The 18,878-nt window shown below is 40.0% G+C and overlaps 1 protein-coding gene across 2 annotated transcripts in view; it reads left to right on the forward strand.

Annotated features, from left to right (window-relative positions):
• The first annotated feature begins 13,148 nt into the window (after positions 1 to 13,148).
• The window catches only part of LOC127569991 (proteolipid protein DM gamma), a 145,624-nt gene continuing 139,894 nt past the window's right edge, over positions 13,149 to 18,878 (forward strand). The window contains exon 1 of one of the 2 annotated variants that reach the window (XM_052015141.1): positions 13,149 to 13,320. In XM_052015141.1, coding sequence (XP_051871101.1) covers positions 13,317 to 13,320 — 4 coding nt within the window. In that variant the 5' untranslated portion in view covers positions 13,149 to 13,316. The remainder of the gene's footprint in view (positions 13,321 to 18,878) is intronic. The other variant, XM_052015143.1, reaches the window with a different exon arrangement.

Here is an 18,878-nt window from a genome sequence, read left to right on the forward strand (position 1 = left end):
TTGTTTACAGGGTAAATTTCTGGAGGCAGTCTGGCTCCAAGTGACCTATCAAGCTTTCCTTTATAACACAATGTTCCCAGGTTAATCTCCTCCATCACAATCAGGAAAATGATAAGCATCATGCTAGTCACATAAATAACTTCCAGCAATCTTTTTTGTTTTAGATTTAAAACCAGCATTGTGGGAAATAAAGAACAAATGCCAATTATGTATTTGTCCAAACTTGAAGAAAGTAATACTGTATTAAAGAAACAGTTTTAAACTTGTTTTGTTTTGGTTTAACACCAGTTTTTTTTCTTGTTAAGAAACAAAAACGCTTATTGTGCCATTCCGTGTCCATACTTTGGCAAGTCTGATCACCTGGCTGTACTTCTACTCCCGGCATTTAGGCAGAGACTGAGGACCACAGCACCAACAGTGAGGACTGCGAAGATATGGTCAAGGGAGGCGGAGGAGCATTTACAGGACTGTTTGAATCGGTGGACTGGACCATATTAGAACTAGAACATAGAAACCTACAGCACAATTCAGGCCCTTCGGCCCACAAAGCCGTGCCAAACATGTCCCTACCTTGGAGACCCATAGCCCTTTATTTTTCTCAGCTCCATGTACCTATCCAGAAGTCTCTTAAAAGACCCTATCGTATCCGCCTCCACCACCGTTGCCGGTAGCCCATTCCATTCACTCACCACTCTTGAGTAAAAAAACTTACCCCGACATCTCCCCTGTACCTACTCCCCAGCACCTTAAACCTATGTCCTTTTGTGGCAACCATTTCAGCCCTAGGAAAAAGCCTCTGACTATCTACCCGATCAATGCCTCTCATCATCTTATATACCTCTATCAGGTCCCCCTTCATCCTCCGTCGCTCCAAGGAGAAAAGGCCGAGTTCCTTCAACCTGCTGTCATAAGGCATGCACTGCAATCCAGGCAGCATCCTTGTAAGTCTCCTCTGCACCCTTTCTATGGTTTCCACATCCTTCCTGTAGTGAGGTGACCAGACTGAGCACAGTACTCCAAGTGGGGTCTGACCAGGGTCCTATTATAGCTGCAGCATTACCTCTCAGCTCCTAAATTCAATTCCAAGTTGATGAAGGACAATACACCATATGCCTCTTAACCACAGAGTCAACCTGCGCAGCCGCTTTGAGTGTCCTATGGACTCGGACCCCAAGATCCCTCTGATCCTCCACACTGCCTAGAGTCCTACCATTAATACTATACTCTGCCATCATATTTGACCTACCAAAATGAACCACTTCACACTTATCTGGGTTGAACTGCATCTGCCACTTCTCAGCCCAGCTTTGCATCCTACTATGTCCCGCTGTAACCTCTGACAACCTTCCACACTATCCACAACACCTCCAACCTTTGTGCCATCCGCAAACTTACTAACCCATCCCTCCACTTCCTCATCCGGGTCATTTATAAAAATCACAAAGAGTAAGGGTCCCAGAACAGATCCCTGAGGTACATCACTGGTCACCAACCTTCATGCAGAATACAACACTTCAACAAACACTCTTTGCCTTCTGTGGGCCAGCCAGTTCTGGATTCACAATGCAATGTTCCCTTGGATCCCATGCCTCCTTACTTTCTCAATAAGCCTTGCATGGGGTACCTTATCAAATGCCTTGCTGAAATCCATATACACTACACCTACTGCTCTCCCTTCATCGATGTGTTTAGTTACATCCTCAAAAAATTCAGTCAGGCTCATAAGGCAGGACCTGCCCTTGACAAAGCCATGCTGACTATTCCTAATCATATACCTCTCCAAATGTTCATAAATCTTGCCTCTCAGGATCTTCTCCATCAGCTTACCAACCACTGAAGTAAGACTCACCGGTCTATAATTTCCCGGGCTATCTCTACTCCCTTTCTTGAATAAGGGAACAACATCCGCAACCCTCCAATCCTCTGGAACCTCTCCCCGTCTCCATTAAAGATGCAAAGGTCATCATCAGAGGCTCTGCAATCTCCTCCCTCGCCTCCCACAGCAGCCTGGGGTACATCTCATCTGATCCCAGCGACTTATCCAACTTGATGCTTTCCAAAAGCACCTCCTCTTTCTTAATATCTACATGCTAAAGCTTTTCAGTCTGCTGCAAGTCATCACTACAATCACTAAGATCCTTTTCCATAGTGAATACTGAAGTAAAGTATTCATTAAGTACCTCCGCTATTTCCTCCGGATCCATACACACTTTCCCACTGTTACACTTGATAGGTCCTATTCTTTCACATCTTATCCTCTTACTCTTCACATACTTGTAGAATGCCTTGGGTTTTCCTTAATCCTGGCCCGCCAAGGCTTTTCATGGCTCATTCTGGCTCTCCTAATTTCCTTCTTAAGCTCCTTCCTGTTAGCTTTATACTCTTCCAGATCTCTAACATTACCTAGCTCTCTGAACCTTTTGTAAGCTTTTCTTTTCCTTTTGACTAGATTTATTATAGCCTTTGTACACCACAGTTCTTGTATCCTATTGTAACTTCCCTGTCTCATTGGAACATGCCTATGCAGAACTCCACACAAATATCCCCTGAATATTTGCCACATTTCTTCAGTACTTTTCCCTGAGAACATTTGTTCCCAATTTAATCTTCCAATTTCCTGCCTGAGAGCCTCATAATTCCCTTTACTCCAACTAAACGCCTTTCTAGTCTGTCTGTTCCTATCTCTCTCCAATGCTATCATAAAGGGGATAGAATTATGATCACCATCTCCAAAATGCTCTCCCACTGAGAGATCTGACACCTGACCAGGTTCATTTCCCAATACCAAATCAAGCACAGCCTCTCCTCTTGTAGGCTTATCTACATATTGTGTCAAGAATCCTTCCTGAACACACTTAACAAACTCCACCCCATCTAAACTCCTCACTGTATGAAGATGCCAATCGATATTTGGGAAATTAAAATCTCCCATCACAACAACTCTGTTATTATCACACCTTTCTAAGATCTGCTTCCCTATCTGCTCCTCGAAATCCCTGTTACTATTGGGTGGTCTATATATAAAAAAAAACACCCAGTAAAGTTATTGACCCCTTCCTGTTCCTAACCTCCACCCACAGAGATTCCGTAGACAGTCCCTCCATGACGTCCACCTTTTCTGCAGCCATGTCACTATCTCTGATCAACAGTGCTACTCCCCACCTCTTTTGCCTCCCACCCTGTCCTTTCTGAAACATCTAAAACCCGGCACTTGAAGTAACCATTCCCGTCCCTGAGCCATCCAAGTTTCTGTAATGGCCACCACATTGTAGCTCCAAGTATTTATCCAAGCTCTAAGCTCATCCGCCTTGTTCACCATACTCCTTGCATTAAAATAGTCACATCTCAAACCGTCTGTCTGAGCACGTCCCTTCTCTATCATCTGCCTATCCTTCCTCTCGTACCGACTACAAGTTTTCTCTATTTGACAGCCAAACACCTCTTCCCCAGTCTCTCCATTTCGGATCCCACCCCCCAACAATTCTAGTTTAAACTATTCAGGGATTCATCTTCAGATTTGAATAAATATGCCATAGCCGTCACCGACTTCATCAAGACCTATGTGGATGAGTGTGTGCCTTTGAGGACATACTGAGTTTTCCCAAACCAGAAGCCCTGGATGAACCAGGAGACTCACAGTCTGCTGAGGGCTAGATCCATGGTGTTCAAGATTGGCGATCCAGAATTCTACAAGAAGTCCAGGTATGACTTACGGAAGGCCATTGTGAGAGTGAAAAGGCAATCCTGTGTGAAGTTAGAGACACAATCGGATGCACAACAGCTGTGGCAGGATTTACAGGCCATTTACTTCCTTTAAGGCGAAACCTAACAATATAAATGGCAGTGATGCTTCACTCCCCGATGAGCTCAACGCCTTTTATGCAGGCTTTGGTAGGGAGAATAACACTACACCTGTGCAAATCCCCACAGCATCTGGCGACCTTGTGATCTCTGTCTCAGAAGCCAATGTCAGAACATCCTTCAAGAGGGTGAACCCTCTCAAAGCATCAGGTCCCGATGGTGTAACTGGCCGGGTGTTGAAAACCTGTGCCAACCAACGGGGTGGAGTGTTCAAGGACATCTTCAACCCCTCACTGCTGCAGTCTGAGGTTCCGTCCTGCTTCAAAAGGGCAGTAATCGTACTGGTGCCCAACAAGAGCAGGGTGAGCTGCCTCAACAGCTATCACGCGGTAGCACTCACATAATGAAATGCTTCAAGAGGTTGGTTACGTCTAGAATTAACTCCTGCCTGAGCAAGGACTTGGACCCACTGCAATTCGCCAACAGCCGCAACAGGTCTACAGTGGACGCAATCTCACTGGCTCTCCACTCTGCTTTGGAATAGCTAGACAACAGCAAAACATATATCAGGCTGCTGTTTATCAATAACAGCTCAGTGTTCAACACCATTGTCTCCTCAGTATTAATTACCAAGTTTCTAAACCTGGGCCTCTGTCCTCCCCTCTGCAACTGGATCCTTGACTTCCTCATTGGGAGACCACAATAGGTATGGATTGGTAATAACATCACCTCATTGCTGACAATCAACACAGGCACACCTCAAAGATGTGAGCTTAGCCCGCTGCTCTACTCCCTCGACACCCATGACTGTGTGGCTAAGCACAGCTCAAGCACCATCTATAAATTTGCAGATAACACCACTGTTGTTGGTAAGATCTCAGGTGGCAACGAGGAGGCGCACAGGAGTGAGATAGATTGGCTGGTTGAGTGGTGTCAAACAACAACCTTGCACTCAATGTCAGCAAGACCAAGGAATTGAGTCACCAAAGATTCTTGCAAATTTCTATAGATATACGATGGAGAGCATTCTAACTGGTTGCATCACAGACTGATGTGAAGCCTCCAATACCCAGGATTGCAAGAGGCTGCAGAGGGTTGTAGACTCAGCCAGCTCCATCACAGGCACAACCCTCCCCACCAATAAGGACATCTTCAAGAGGCAATGCTTCAAGAAGGCGGCATCCATCACTAAGAACCCTCACCATCAGGGACATCCTCTCATTACTACCATCAGTGATGAGGTACAGGAGCCTGAAAACCCACATTCAGTGATTTAGAAACAGCTTCTTCCCCTCTGCCATCAGATTTCTGAATGGTCCATGAACCCATGAACACTACCTTGTTATTCTGTTTTTGCACTATTTATTTATTTTGTAATTTCTCGTAATTTTATGTCTTTGCACTGTACTGCTGCTGCAAAACAACATATTTCATATCATATAAGACTGATAATAAACCTAATTCTGATTCTGAGTTTTGCTCAAGTTTAAAACCTGTATACTTTGAATTAGTTTCTCCAGGGACAAAAAAAATCTATAATGGTGACCCTTAGCATACTAAATTTGACAATGAGGTGAAGGTCCTATCTTTCTGAATCAGGTGAACTATCAGTCAAAAGTGAATGATTAGATGTCATTTAAGTGCCTTTTCTGTATCAAAGTTGAACTGTAGTGATTTCAGTTGCTAATCTTGAAAATGGAAAGCCTTACAACGGTTAGCTTAGGTGTATCAGCTGGGAGTTTGTTGTGCTTTTTATGGGGGGGGGGAGAACCCAAAATGCAAAGAAGACAACAAACAAATTCAAATGTAATAAAGGACAGGATTTTTTTTGTATCTTGAAGAGGATAAATTGAAAATTTACAACAGAAAAACTGTAAAAATGTAAAATACACACCAGATTGGGCAAAATACAGAAGGCAGGTTTTGATTCTTCAAATGTGTACTTTCTTGTCTTGCTGATTGATCTAGTGTATTTTCTGTCACGTTAATTGTAGTGTAATGCAGAATAAAATTGAATCTTGGCCAGAATTAATGTTTACAATGAACACTTTAACAGTGTGACGCTGTTGCCTTTTGTGCAATAAAGGATAGGTCTAATACATCTTTCCAGAATTAGATGTAGAATACATTCCAAAAGTATCAGAACTATAAAGGTGACAAGGATCCCAAACAAAATCAAGAATGAAAATAGAATATACTGGGAATATTCAATAGATAAAGCAGCATCTGTGGAATAAGAAACAGGGTTAACATTTCAGGCCATGACCTTCAGAACTAGGAACAAGCACCATTTAATTTTCAGAGAAAGGGGAAAGGTGGAGAGAACAAAGAGAATTGTCTGTGATGGGGTGGAAACCAAGAGAATTTGAAGGACACAGTGAGTGTTGATACCAGGCGACACAAAAGACTGCAGATGCTGGAATCTGGAGCAACAAACAATCTGTGGAAGAACTCAGCAAGTCAGGCAGCATCAGCAGGGGGAAACAGTGACTGTCCATTTCCCTCTACAGATGATCTAGTGCTGATTCCATCTGTGCAAAGAAGACAAAAAAAGTTAATGTTACAAGTTGATAACCTCACCTCAGAATTGGCCAGTGCTGGCACAAACTGGAAAGTCTGGTTCTCTGAAATGATTTGATTCAGTGGTGAGTTCTGAGGGCCATAATGTGCCCAGACAGGGCACATTTGTTGTTAATACAAAATATGTTTTTGAAAATAAAATTTTCTACAAAGTAACATTGATCCTGTTACAGGATATTTGTTGGTACAATAGTTGAAATGATAAATATCCATTCTAGCATAACATCTCACACAACTGAAATATCTTAGGTAAATTTGAATGCAGTTATCAGTGTGCCCAGTTCACTTTCCATCAAGTAATTTAATTTTCCAGCAACATCACTGGTTTGTACACTAAGCTTTATATTAGGATACTGAACTATTAAAAGAAAACTACATATCTTGGTATCTGCACATTTTAGAGGATTATTGTGGGAGAGAGCTTCTGTAAATCAAGTGGTATTAGAACATAATAGTAGCTGATGAACCAGAAGCTTGTCTATTATGATCTTCCCACATTAGAAAGTGTTCATAACCATGGAGTTCTTGAAGAGTCAAAACCTTTAAGTCCTTTTTTCTATTATCTTTCAATTTTAGTTTTATATTTTAAGTACTGCCTACTGTTTTTAATTCTTGTTGGCATTGTTATGATTTTTTTAAGATGTTCTGATAATTTATGTTTCTTCTGACAGTTAGTTTCTTGCTGAATCTAAACTAGACAAATGGTGTCTGCTGATTTACAAGAAAACCAACTGCACTTGAAGCCTCTAAGTGGATTTCAGATCAACAGAAATGAATAGCAAAGGAGACATGAAAAGGGAGTTTTCATAAAGAAAACTTGTGTGAGGGTTGCACAACATCTAAGTGCATTCTATCGTCAAATTATGGATGAGAGTTAGTTTTGAAGCAGTCGAATTGTGATATTTCATGGATAGATTAGTACAAAATGAAAGGAGGAATGCCAAAGAAATCAACACTCCACTCAAATCATGCACACTGTATTAACCTATCATTAATCAATATCCCACTTACTGAAATTCCATGTGATTCCCTCAGGTTGTACATCATCAACTCACATACATACGATATCGCCAGACCATTCACTCATAGTTTAGCACTTCATTAATATTCATCACACACTCTTGATTACCATATACACCGTAGTGGTATATCAGCAACCCACATCACACTCACAAATAGTAACATTATCATCCACTTGGTTTATACATTGCTGCACGTACTACTGATACCAAATACAATCCATTGCCACACCACCCACTGACTGCTCACTGGATTGTCTACACCACAATTATTCTATGAACCAAATTCACGCATCCTGGTATGTCTGCTTGTCAAATATCTTGAAGAGCTGAGGCTACCTCCTATTGTTCAACTGGAGCTACAAAGGAGGTTGATAGTGTTATAAGTCTCAGTTATAAGAAAAGACTGTCTTGTATATTTAAGCTGGACTGATGTCCTTTGTCTCGAGAAACACTTTGTACAAACCAAAATCAGCAAAACCAGTGAAGACTTGAAACCTGCTTCAGTTCCATACTTAATGATTCATTCATCAAATGAATTGAATGATCATTTCCTTAACATTTGATTTACTTTTAGTATAAAAATTCTATTTTCCTGAATGGCATATTGTTACTTCTATTTTTCTACTTAAATGGCATTTAAATAATGCAGCTCATCCTTTGTCCACCCAGTTCTTGAGCTTCAGAGAACTATCCCGAGTCAGAGTTACTAATAGTTATTTCTGTCCTACTCTGTGTTGCCATGGATACCAAAGCTGGATGGGAACTAAAGCTAACATCAATATCCACAGTCTACCCGAATCAATCTTAGTGCTCTAGTGAAGAAAAATGAACGTTCCTCTGTTGGTTTTAGTTTCCTTGTGACATACAAAATTCAGTTTGTTTTAATGCCATGATTAAATTTTTAGCACAAGAATTATAATATTGGTTATAACTATGGAACTGTACAAAGATTACATTATTGCTTCAAACAAGGTGATTTTCAGTTGACTGAACTGACTTTTTTTAATATGTATGTTTTTCCTATAGACAAGAAGGGTGAATTAACAATGAAAATTATAGACAAGTCAGTTTTATCCCAGAGATAGGAAAGAAAATGGAACCTATACTTTAAAAGAAAGTTACAGAAAAGTATCTAGAGATGGAAAACATATCTATAAATACTGAGAATAGATTCCAAAAGCAATCTTGATGCTTACCCAACCTGCCAGAATTCTTTGAAGACATTACAGTTATAGTTGGTAAGGGTAATGTAGTAGATGTCATATGTTTGGAACCTAAGAAGCCACTAAAGGATCTGTTTTGAGGAATCAGGGAAAAAATAGCTGAATAAATGGCAAATTGACTAAAAAATAGAAATCAGAGAGTTCTTTTAAAAGTGCAGCTAGTTAGCCTGGAGGAAGGCAGAAAGCATTGTTCCAGTGCAGGCAATGGTTTTATTTATACTTCATATTAATGATTAGGACTTGGGAATAAGTAATGCAATATCAAAATTTGCAGATGATACCAAGGTAAAGATTGTGGCTGACATTGAGGAAGAATGCAATGTTATATATTAGAAAACCCACTGACTGGAGAGTAAATGGCAAATGAATATGAGGTGATACACTTTGGTAGGGAAATTAAATATCTTCTATACCTTAGAAAATAAAGAACTGAAGAGGTATAAGACCAAAGTGATTTAGACATCCAAGTGGTAAAAAAATTAAAACAGCATTGGAGGTCACCACATGACTTAGAAATGTTATTAAAGGACTAGGATCTATTTCTAGCACTTCGAATTCAGAAGTAACAATGTTATGATTAGAGCACAAGACCTTGGTCAGGCTCATCTGCTCTACCATGCCTCTGTTGAAACTAATCATAGGCGAACTGGGTCATTCTTTCCAATGACCTTACTAATTGATATCTTCAACAGTTCATCACAATGCAGTACAGCAGGCCCCACTGTTCAGAAATTGTGTGTCACATTTCTCACATTACAATACTAACTATACTTCAAAACTGCTTCATTGGCTATGAAGCACGTTGAAACATCTTGAGATCAGGAGAAGCACAATGCAATTGAAAGTCTTTCATTCATCTATGTTACCACATTTAAACATGAGAATCCATGAAAGAAGATGAATCCATTTGGTGTATTATTGTGACATTTTTCGAGGCTATGCACAATATTTTCTAGTTTATACTCATTTAATATCATTATGTAAACTTAAGAGGTTTTAATCCTAAGGATGAGATGAAGAGGAATTTCTTTTCTCAATTTTGGAACTGTCTCTTCCAGAATGTTGTGGATGCTGAATGTTAAGTGTATTTCAGGCTGGGATAAATTTCTGGACTGAAGGGGAATCGAGGCTAATGGAAAATAGGCAGGAAACTGAAGCTGAGGCCAACAACCAGATCTGCCACATTCTTATTGAATGGCAAAGCAGGCTCATGGAGTTGTGTGGCATATTTCATCTCCTATTTCTTATTTACTTAAATAATCAAAAAATCAAGAAAAAAATTATAGCACAGGGGGCCATTCAGCCCATCACAATTACACTGGTTGTGAAAGAGCTCCTCGACCTAATCCCACCTTCCAACACCAGGTCCATAGCTCTGCAGGTCATGGCTCTTCAAAAGCACATCCAAATTCTTTTTAGGGTTCCTGTCTCTCCCATCCTTTCAGGCAATGAGCTCCAGAACCCTTTCACACAGGTGAAAGGTTTCTCCTCTTCTCATTTCTAATCCTTCTCCCTTGTTTTTCCACCCACCTAGTTTACTCTCATCATCCCTCTTATTTACTCTGTTCAGGTCCCTCATAATGTTATACACCTCAGTTAAATCTCCCCTAACCTTCCTCTGTTCCAAAGAAAATAACCACAGTTTATTCAATCTTTCCTCATAGCTAATAATTTCCAATCTTGTCAATATCCTTACAAATTTCCTCTTTTCTTTCTCCAGTGCCTTCACATCTTTCCTGTAGTGTGACCAAAACGGGATGCAGATTATTGTTATATACATAATTTCCCTGATGCCCACAGATAATGAAACAAAATCCCTTCTCCCAAAGGACATGATAACGAGCCTCAATTTTCAAGTCAATTTTAAATTAGGGTGTCTGTATGAGATGTGATATGCTAATTGGTTGGGCCTTCTTTCAAAGTTCACCTTCTAGCTCAATGGTTGCAGAGGGAATAAGTGGTCAGCATTCCTGCATGCAGTTTAAAATGTCCTTTGGAGCATAATGAAATGTTGGTCTATATTTTTGTTAATGGTAAGTTTCCAAGGACAGGTTTGGCAGTGGAGAAGGGAAAGAACATCTGGGTGAGACATTCCCATTGCAGGATAGTTAGCATTAGTGAAGGACTGTGTCAGACCATCTATCTTGCTTTTTGGCCAGATAATGACACATTGACAAGGAAAAACTTACTGGAGGAAGAAAAGAAAATAATATAAAATAGAGACAAAACTACACTAGAATAGGTACAAATAAGGGATGCCAATTGGAACATAAATAAGTGGCTTGGCAGACATGTGAGGAAATCTTTAAATGGTTACAGAGGCATGTGGGCAAGGTAATGGAATGTGCAAGATTGGATGAAGATGCAATTAAATGTGCATGTGTGAGGCAATATATTGAGGAAAAACACATTGAGAATATGAACTCAACGGAAATATTTTGAATAAACTGTATCTCTTTGGAATCAAATCTTAATTTTCTGAAAGTGTCAGTGTAGGTGGATGAATCCATGTCGAGAAAGCACCAGGAGAATTCTGTGTTTTGAAGAAGTAACAACAGATTTGTGCCAGACATAAGTTAAACATAAGAGCTTAAAAAAGTAGGACACTTTGCCCCTCAAACATGGCCCACCTTTCAATATGACTGATCTGCCCCAGACCTCATCTCCTCTTCTGTGCAGTTCCCCATAGCACTAAGACATATTTAAAGTGACTGTCTCTTTGACCAAGCTTATGATAACTTGGCCAGGTGTCTCTTTTGCAACTACTGTAAGATTTTGACCAATTACACTCCAGTGAAATGCCTTGTGATAGCATTAGGTGGGGAGGTTGGGGTGATGGGTGGAGGGGAAGGCAGCAGGGCCTTCCCCTTCCCTTCTCCCCCTGCTGCCTACATACTCACAACATTCATTGATCAGTTCAGGACATTTGTGCATGCGTCTACTTAAAGTTCCCCTCCAAAAGTAATAATTTTTAAATTCCTTCAGATGCCCCTATTTGTGAATGTTTATAATGTTATGGTCACTCTATATAAATATGTTTTTGTTCATGTAAATGATTCACCAGATTGATATCAAGGATAGAAAACCAACTTCGATTACAGATGAAATATGTGATGTTCTTACACCTGATGAGCGAAAGCTAAATAGAGATCAGCTGTTTATTTTTAAAATTATGAACGGTTTTGGTCAAGTGAATAAGGATGTTTAGAGCATTAAAATTCCCACCAAGAGATCAAAGTGAGAGGTTAACTGAAACATAATTATTTTGGGAAATATTGGACCATAAAATAATTCCATGGAGAATAATTAAAATGAGACAATTAGATGTACTGTATATTTGAAAGAGAAAAACTTAAGTTTTTGAGGGCAGGGTGCACATGGGATGTGGGAATAACATTAGATTGTTCTCGCAAAATATCCACAAGGATGTAACATATCAAATGGCTTTTTCCTGTGTTGGAAACTTCTATAGTTTAATGACTACAAGGTCTCAAAGTATTAATGGGCAGTAGAGAAGTAGTGTTTCTTGTACCAAGGGAATGGTAGCATAATGGTTATGCTGTAGACTTTATATTCCAGAGACCTGAACAAATGATCTGATAATCCAGAAGGAGAAGTACAAATCCCACAGCAACTGAGGAATTTTAATTCAGAAAAAAATCTGAAATTAAAAAAAAGCTAGCATCAGTAATGAGAAGCGTGAAAACCGCCAGGTTGTCATAAAAACCCATCTGGTTGACTAATGCCCTTCAGGAAAAGGAAGGACATTTCTCATCCTTACCCAGTCTGATCTAAATGTAACCACAGACCCACCCTTATGGTTGATGCTTAACTGCCCTCTGAAATAGCCTGGAAATCTGGCACAATTCGAATAGGCAATAACTAAAGACCTATCAAAACCATGTCCTGTGAACAGATATAAAAGTATTATCTAACTAAAAAAGTTAAAAATGGAAATTTATAATTAAAATGTTGAGAACAAAATGATCCAGAATGGCAAAGTAAGGTTTTGCACAAATACGCAATTTAAAATATATTATTGACACATGCACAATCATCAAAACCATGCTTACTTTGTGATTTTATTGCCAAAAGAATTATCTTAAATTTTGCCAACTTTTTAGAAATAGTATGACTGGCTGTGGTGAAATGGGTAGAGACTGTGGAATCTGCACAATCTCAGGGGCAAAGCTGTAAAATTGATGTTCACCATTATGGTTACTTTAAAGATCTAAAATTGGCCTTAGATAGATCCAGTAGTATGATATTTATTGCTAGGCATTCCAAAATAAGTTTTTTTCCCGCTTTTATCATTATTTGTGTTGCGTTTAAACTTTCTGACTGGCACCTATCATTTGCCAGCAATCCTTGCCCATTGTGCTGCTGGGTATCCTGGTTGTCAGTTTTATTTGTTGAAGAAGTATTTTGTAGTTACCCTGGTAATATTCCCCACTCATTTCAATACTTGGCTGGGCTTTTGCTGACTTTATTTAATCCTTCTCTTCAGCAGGGCGCCTGACGTCAGCTAGACTTTCTTTCTCTACTGTGAGCCCTGAGCCGCGGCACAGGCACGTCGACCTCGGGTGAGAGAGGCAAAGAGGAGCTCAACACCAGCAAGGAAGCAAGCTAGCTGCAGCAAAAGGAAAGGGACGCCACCGTCCACCAACTTCGCCTTTCTAAGCTCACAGACATGGGTAAGTGCACATAGACAGGGGGGCACCTACACAGTTTTCTACCCCTTCCCCCAATACCCCCCTCTTTTAACTGTGAGTACGCGCACAAAAGTCAGGAAACTTCTCCACACTGGACTGTCAAAATCTGAGCTGGGAATGTGACGCTTCCTTCCCTTTGTTGCAGAATTATAGGTTATGAATAACCGTTACCCGGGACTTTTGCTCTAAAATGATACAAAAATAACAACGTGATTGTTAATGTAGCTTTCTGCTGCTATCTCCGCCGTAGTTGCTCTCCGTTCTTTGTGCAGCCGAGCTTTTAATTTGCAATTTGTTCATTTGAAAAGTTTTGCTCCTTCTTGATGCCGGGACAGTGTGCGAAGAGGTATCTACGAGCCTGGATTATACTGGGAAGGAAAGACCACTGGAGGGCTTGCCATATAGTCTTTAATGATACCTCGACTAGGTTATTTGCAAGGGGTGAAAGTGTTTCTAGCTGACTCTGGGATAAGTGAATCAAGCGGACTGGAATAAATCTGTTGTCTGATTTGCCTGCGCAAACCTCAAGGAATTCTTTTAACTTAAAGGGTCTTTGTTTTTAATCAAACTCTCTTTAGTTCATAGGACCTTCTCCAGATCAGGGAGTTAACAATAAAAAAAACTTACAGAGACCTAAAAGCAAACGTAATAAAAAAAAGTTATGTTTTTAATCATCATGTGAACCCGAGTGCTGATTTGTAGCAGCTGTTTTAGAGCAGGATATGGTTTGAAGGTTTGTGCCTGCCTGGCAAGATTATCAGTAATGTTATATTGTTGGAGTGCTGATTTTTTTTTTCTCTCTGTGATAAGTATTCCCTTCTCAACAACAGAGATGCACTATTAATGTTTGGAAATCTTTGTAGGCTGCCTCTCTGGATCTTTTTATTCTGATCCACTGATGAATTTACCATTTATTTGTCAGAAACTGCGTGATTCTTTTCCCTGCTGTTCCATGTTGAGTTTTTTTTCCACTTAAGCTGAAAACATTTAAGGGGCCTCTCAGTGGTCACAGCCTCCATAAATTTCCCCATTTCAGCAGTCAGGTAGTGCCAGTGCTATGCATTCAGTGGGTTGCGTTACTGACTGGTGGATGATGTTGCTTGTTTGATAATTAATATTAAGACGCAAGAATTCCTGACAATGTAAGATGAGCTACTCATTTGGAGGGTGGGTAAGTAGGAGTGGTAATTGGCATGAAGCAGATCTCTTGGGTTTTAGGAGTAATGCTGATTTTGACATATGAGTCACATTTTTGGTGGTGCATACATTCAGTGGGCATTTTTCTGAAATGAGAATTTGAATGGGGGAGGGGAAATGAGGTAGAGAGTGATTTTGTTTGCAAGGTAAGTTTGAGTTGATTTTGTGGACTCACATCATAAAAAGAGGCCTTTTGGCCCTCATGCTCTTTGAAAGTTACCCAGCTGTATATCTTCCCCTTTGCTGTATATTCAATTCCCTTTTGAAAGTTGTAGTCAAACTAGCTTCCAGATCATAAGAAGTTGTTGCATTTAAAATATGTTGTTTCTTCTGCCTATCATTTTGAACCAATTCTCCTGCCAGTGGAAATGGTTCCTCTTTATTTAATCTCAAAAAGGGCCCATTTTAATTTAGTAAGGGTAGAGAGATTGATGTAGGATTGGAATTATGTAGTAGACATTAAAAGAGTAAGACTCCATTTTGTTTTAGATATTATGTCAAATTTAGGTGTCCTTTTTCTTTGGCATGTATTCTGCTGACTGTTTCTGCCCTCTTCTCTCCTGTGATGTCTCCCAGCTGAGGCAGATTAATGGTTACTGTAAATAATTGCCCTAATGTAGGTGGGTGGCAGGGAGTGGTGTTTGGTGGGGGGGGGGGGGGATTGGTGGTGAACTCGATGGGCACATGAGAGAAAATATTTGCATGGAGATAAGTGACAATGGGACTGATGGGAATCATCTTGGAACCAGCATATACTTAATGGGCCAATTAGCTCCCATCAATGTTGTAAGAACGTATAAGTGCAGTTCTTTGTGCTGGGAACTCTTTAATAATTAAGCAAGAAATTGTTTTTTTTTAAACTGTTTTATCAAACGATCCACAAGATTTTGGAGAGGTAAGTATGGAAAATCTATTTCCATTGGTCATTGTGTCAGTAAAAGAGTGAGAATACAAATTCAGGATCCCCACCAATTCAACAGACCACACAACACCTTTCGGTTTGCTCACTGCTTGTGGATAGCCCATGTATGACTCAAGATTTTATAGAGGCTGACCAATGGGTTTTACGTTGCATCACAAATGGGAAAATGTTTGACTTTGGATGGACATATGAAGAAGATTAAAAAGGCTCTGAGTCCATAGCTTGGATGGAAAAATGTTTTGCTCTGTTATTGGGATGCAGAATGTCCAACTAGAAACTGTGCTGGAAGTAGGAACTGCAATACCTATTGAAAGGAAAGTGCATACTTGTTTAACAATGGAAGATCTTTTAATCAAAGTATTGGGGGAAGTCTAGGGGAATAGAATTAAGTAGAGATAGCTCTTTCAGAGTACCACAGGCATAGTTCAACCAAACAGGACATCATACCTGAGCTGAATCCTCCCCATCCCAAAGGTCCAAATATACATTTCCAGATAGGTCCTAGGATAGTGATTGTAGAACACAGAACTGAATGTCTATCCCACAACCAGGTAGACTAAGATCAGTTGTCACACTTTGCTGCCGTTCCAGTTGATTTAACAATCACAGGAGACTACAGAATGGACCTTCCAGGTTTGCTTTGCTCAGCTACGCATTGTGTAAGCCTCCTGTGTCAGTTGTCAGTGAGATTATAAATTTGGAACTAATGCAGAGCATCAAGAGTTTCAGAGACCAGGTATTCTGTCCATTGAGGCAGTAATGGGGAGAAGCCAATGAACCAATGAAGAATTTATTGATGTTCTCTCAGTTGCCTGGAGGAAAGTTCTTATTTGTGATCCTGTTTTGTAAACAGCTTCAGGGAGGCCAGTCATTTGATCTCTGCAGTGAGGGTCTTTCCTCTGAAGAGGCCAGGCCAGATCAAGAACTCGGGATGTGGGAAATGGGGTAGCGATGAACACAATACTTCCCTCTGAGCTGTGACACCTCGACACACTGGACTGCCGTACTGTCAGTCCGTCTTTCAATTGTATTGATCCAAAACAAATTGGGTTATATTTCAGCCAGAGGGGCAGTCAATACCAGTTATTTGTGGCTGGCTGAGCAGCTGGGATCATTAGATGAGGGTAAGTGTGCACAGAGCAAAAATTGTGATAAATAGATGCATATTGAGGCTGTGGGCTACAATATAATGAATTGACCTAGTAATTCACTGACAGCCTAGTTAGTGATTAGTTGTGCCCGTCCATAACTCACATGCGTGTTCAATTTGTACTGTGTTAGGTAATTGACTGAGTATGCATCCATCCTGAGGCAGCAGTATAAATGCACCACAAACCAGAAGTGGGGAGTAGGATCGTCCAGAGGAAGTTCATGCTGCTTTGCTTCAGGCCTCGGGAACTGACTTGTGTTTCATTAGTTTTTTGTCAGCTTGAAGCTTTGCAAACCTGGAAATGTGAACACTCTATAAAATGTTGTAAGGTACAGAGGGTTTCTGGTTGATTTGAAAGAAATGCTCGAGATCATGAAGGGTCCAGAATAAACAAATGTACTGAAATTTTTCCTTTAGCAAAAGGGTGAAGAACTGTTGGGCACAGATTTAAGGTGATTGGTAAAGGAACCAAAGGTAACATGAGGAAAGACTTTTTCACACAGCTAGTAGTCGTGACCTGGAATTCTCTGTCTGAAAGGATGGTGAATGTAGGAGCAATCATGGCTTTCACTAAGGGACTGGATAAGTACTTGAAGGGAAACAAAAATCAGGTTATGATGAACATGTTGGGAAATAGGAATAACTGAATTGATCTTACAAAAACCATGTTGTGCTTAATGATCAGTAGTTTCTCTGTTTCTAAAAATATACATTTTAATATTAAGTGAGACCCAAGTTGGTATGCAAATTGTAGGCAGGGTCACTATTGACCCTTTTGTTTCCTCCCAATGCCCTCTGCCCTAAATAATGATGTAATCACCGTGAGATACCAGAGCAGTAACATTATTATCTATGCTGTGAATGTAGCTTTTGCAGCTGTCATTTGGGTGTAAATCTATATCTCGTGCTGTAGCCCATCACAGGTGTGTGTCTGGTTGTCCAGACAGTCAGTGCCATGCTGGAGCTGGCTGTCAGGATGTGTGGCTTGATCATAAACTGTCTTCATTGTGGGGATTGCATCCACTTTCCACATCCTGCTCTTATACATGATTCTTACACAGTGTTGGGAAGAATAACCAACAGCTTGTAGGATTAGACGAACAACTTTGCATTATCCAAGTTTTCCATTAGCATTTTCAAAAGTTTTGTACTGGAAAAATAATTCACTTCTTGCATTGAAATTTAGATAAATGCTTGCAAACTAATTGATTATTCTTCCCCAAGCCCTAAACAGATCGCATAATTGCCAGTTTGTGCAGTTGTGGGTTGGAAGATCCATTTGTGAGATCTGACTTAACAGACCACTTCTGTAGCATAAAGATTAAAATGTTAGATGTATTATGCAAGTTAATACAGTAATGAACTTGCTTATCGTAACCTCACCTAATTGCTGTTTAGCCAATTCAAATTTAATGAAGCCCTTGCAGGAAATACAATAGAAACTTTATTTAAAGCCAAGGAGCTGTCATCAGGTTGAGGGTCTAGTGGTCTGCTGTTGTTCAGATTATAACATCAGCATTATTCTGGCTTTTCATTTACCCATTCCAAGTACTGCATGGATATTGGGCTGTTTATTTGCAGTTTGACACTTGTTTTTTGTTGAATTTTTTTTAACGCTCTTGGTAACTAATCCTCTTGCCGGCAGCTGAGCCTATGCTGATGCAAAGTGCCTTTAAAAATGTTTTGCTCATCAGAAACTCAGTGCAACGATGAAGGATGGGGTCTAATGCCGAGGCCATGGTTTGTGACCAGTTGAACAAAGAACAATGCCTAGTTTGCAACTTCAGTCAGAAAAGCATGTGGCAGCTCAAGGACTGAAGTAACATTTCGCACCATCACAATGAAATTAGTTCGGGCTTTATTGTTAGTTAATTGAACTTTCCCTTCAGCAGAAGAAATGTTAAGTAGCCTTTGTCAGGCTCTTGGTTGTTTTGCATTAGCATATTAAGCAGATATAAACCACTAGAAGTAGACAAAATTGTTTTTGTTTCTCTAGCATATGACATGCCAATCTATTATAACTCTAATAAAAGCCTTTAAAGCTACAGTGGAAATATTGTGCTGTGGACTGAATGTGTAATTAGCCTTTAAAGAAATTGGTTTTAGATGTGGCTATTTTCAATAGCTGCTGCCATCTCTATTTTATCTGGCACGTTTTCTGAATTTCTTGACTTGATGGTATTTCGTGCAGCAGGACTGCACCTTGTCTAGGCAAATGTGTAGTTCATTGAAATTGAAGGATGAAACACTGGGTTCTCTAAATGATGGCAG

Source organism: Pristis pectinata, chromosome 4 (genome assembly GCF_009764475.1).
Source record: "Pristis pectinata isolate sPriPec2 chromosome 4, sPriPec2.1.pri, whole genome shotgun sequence".
NCBI lineage: Eukaryota > Metazoa > Chordata > Chondrichthyes > Rhinopristiformes > Pristidae > Pristis > Pristis pectinata.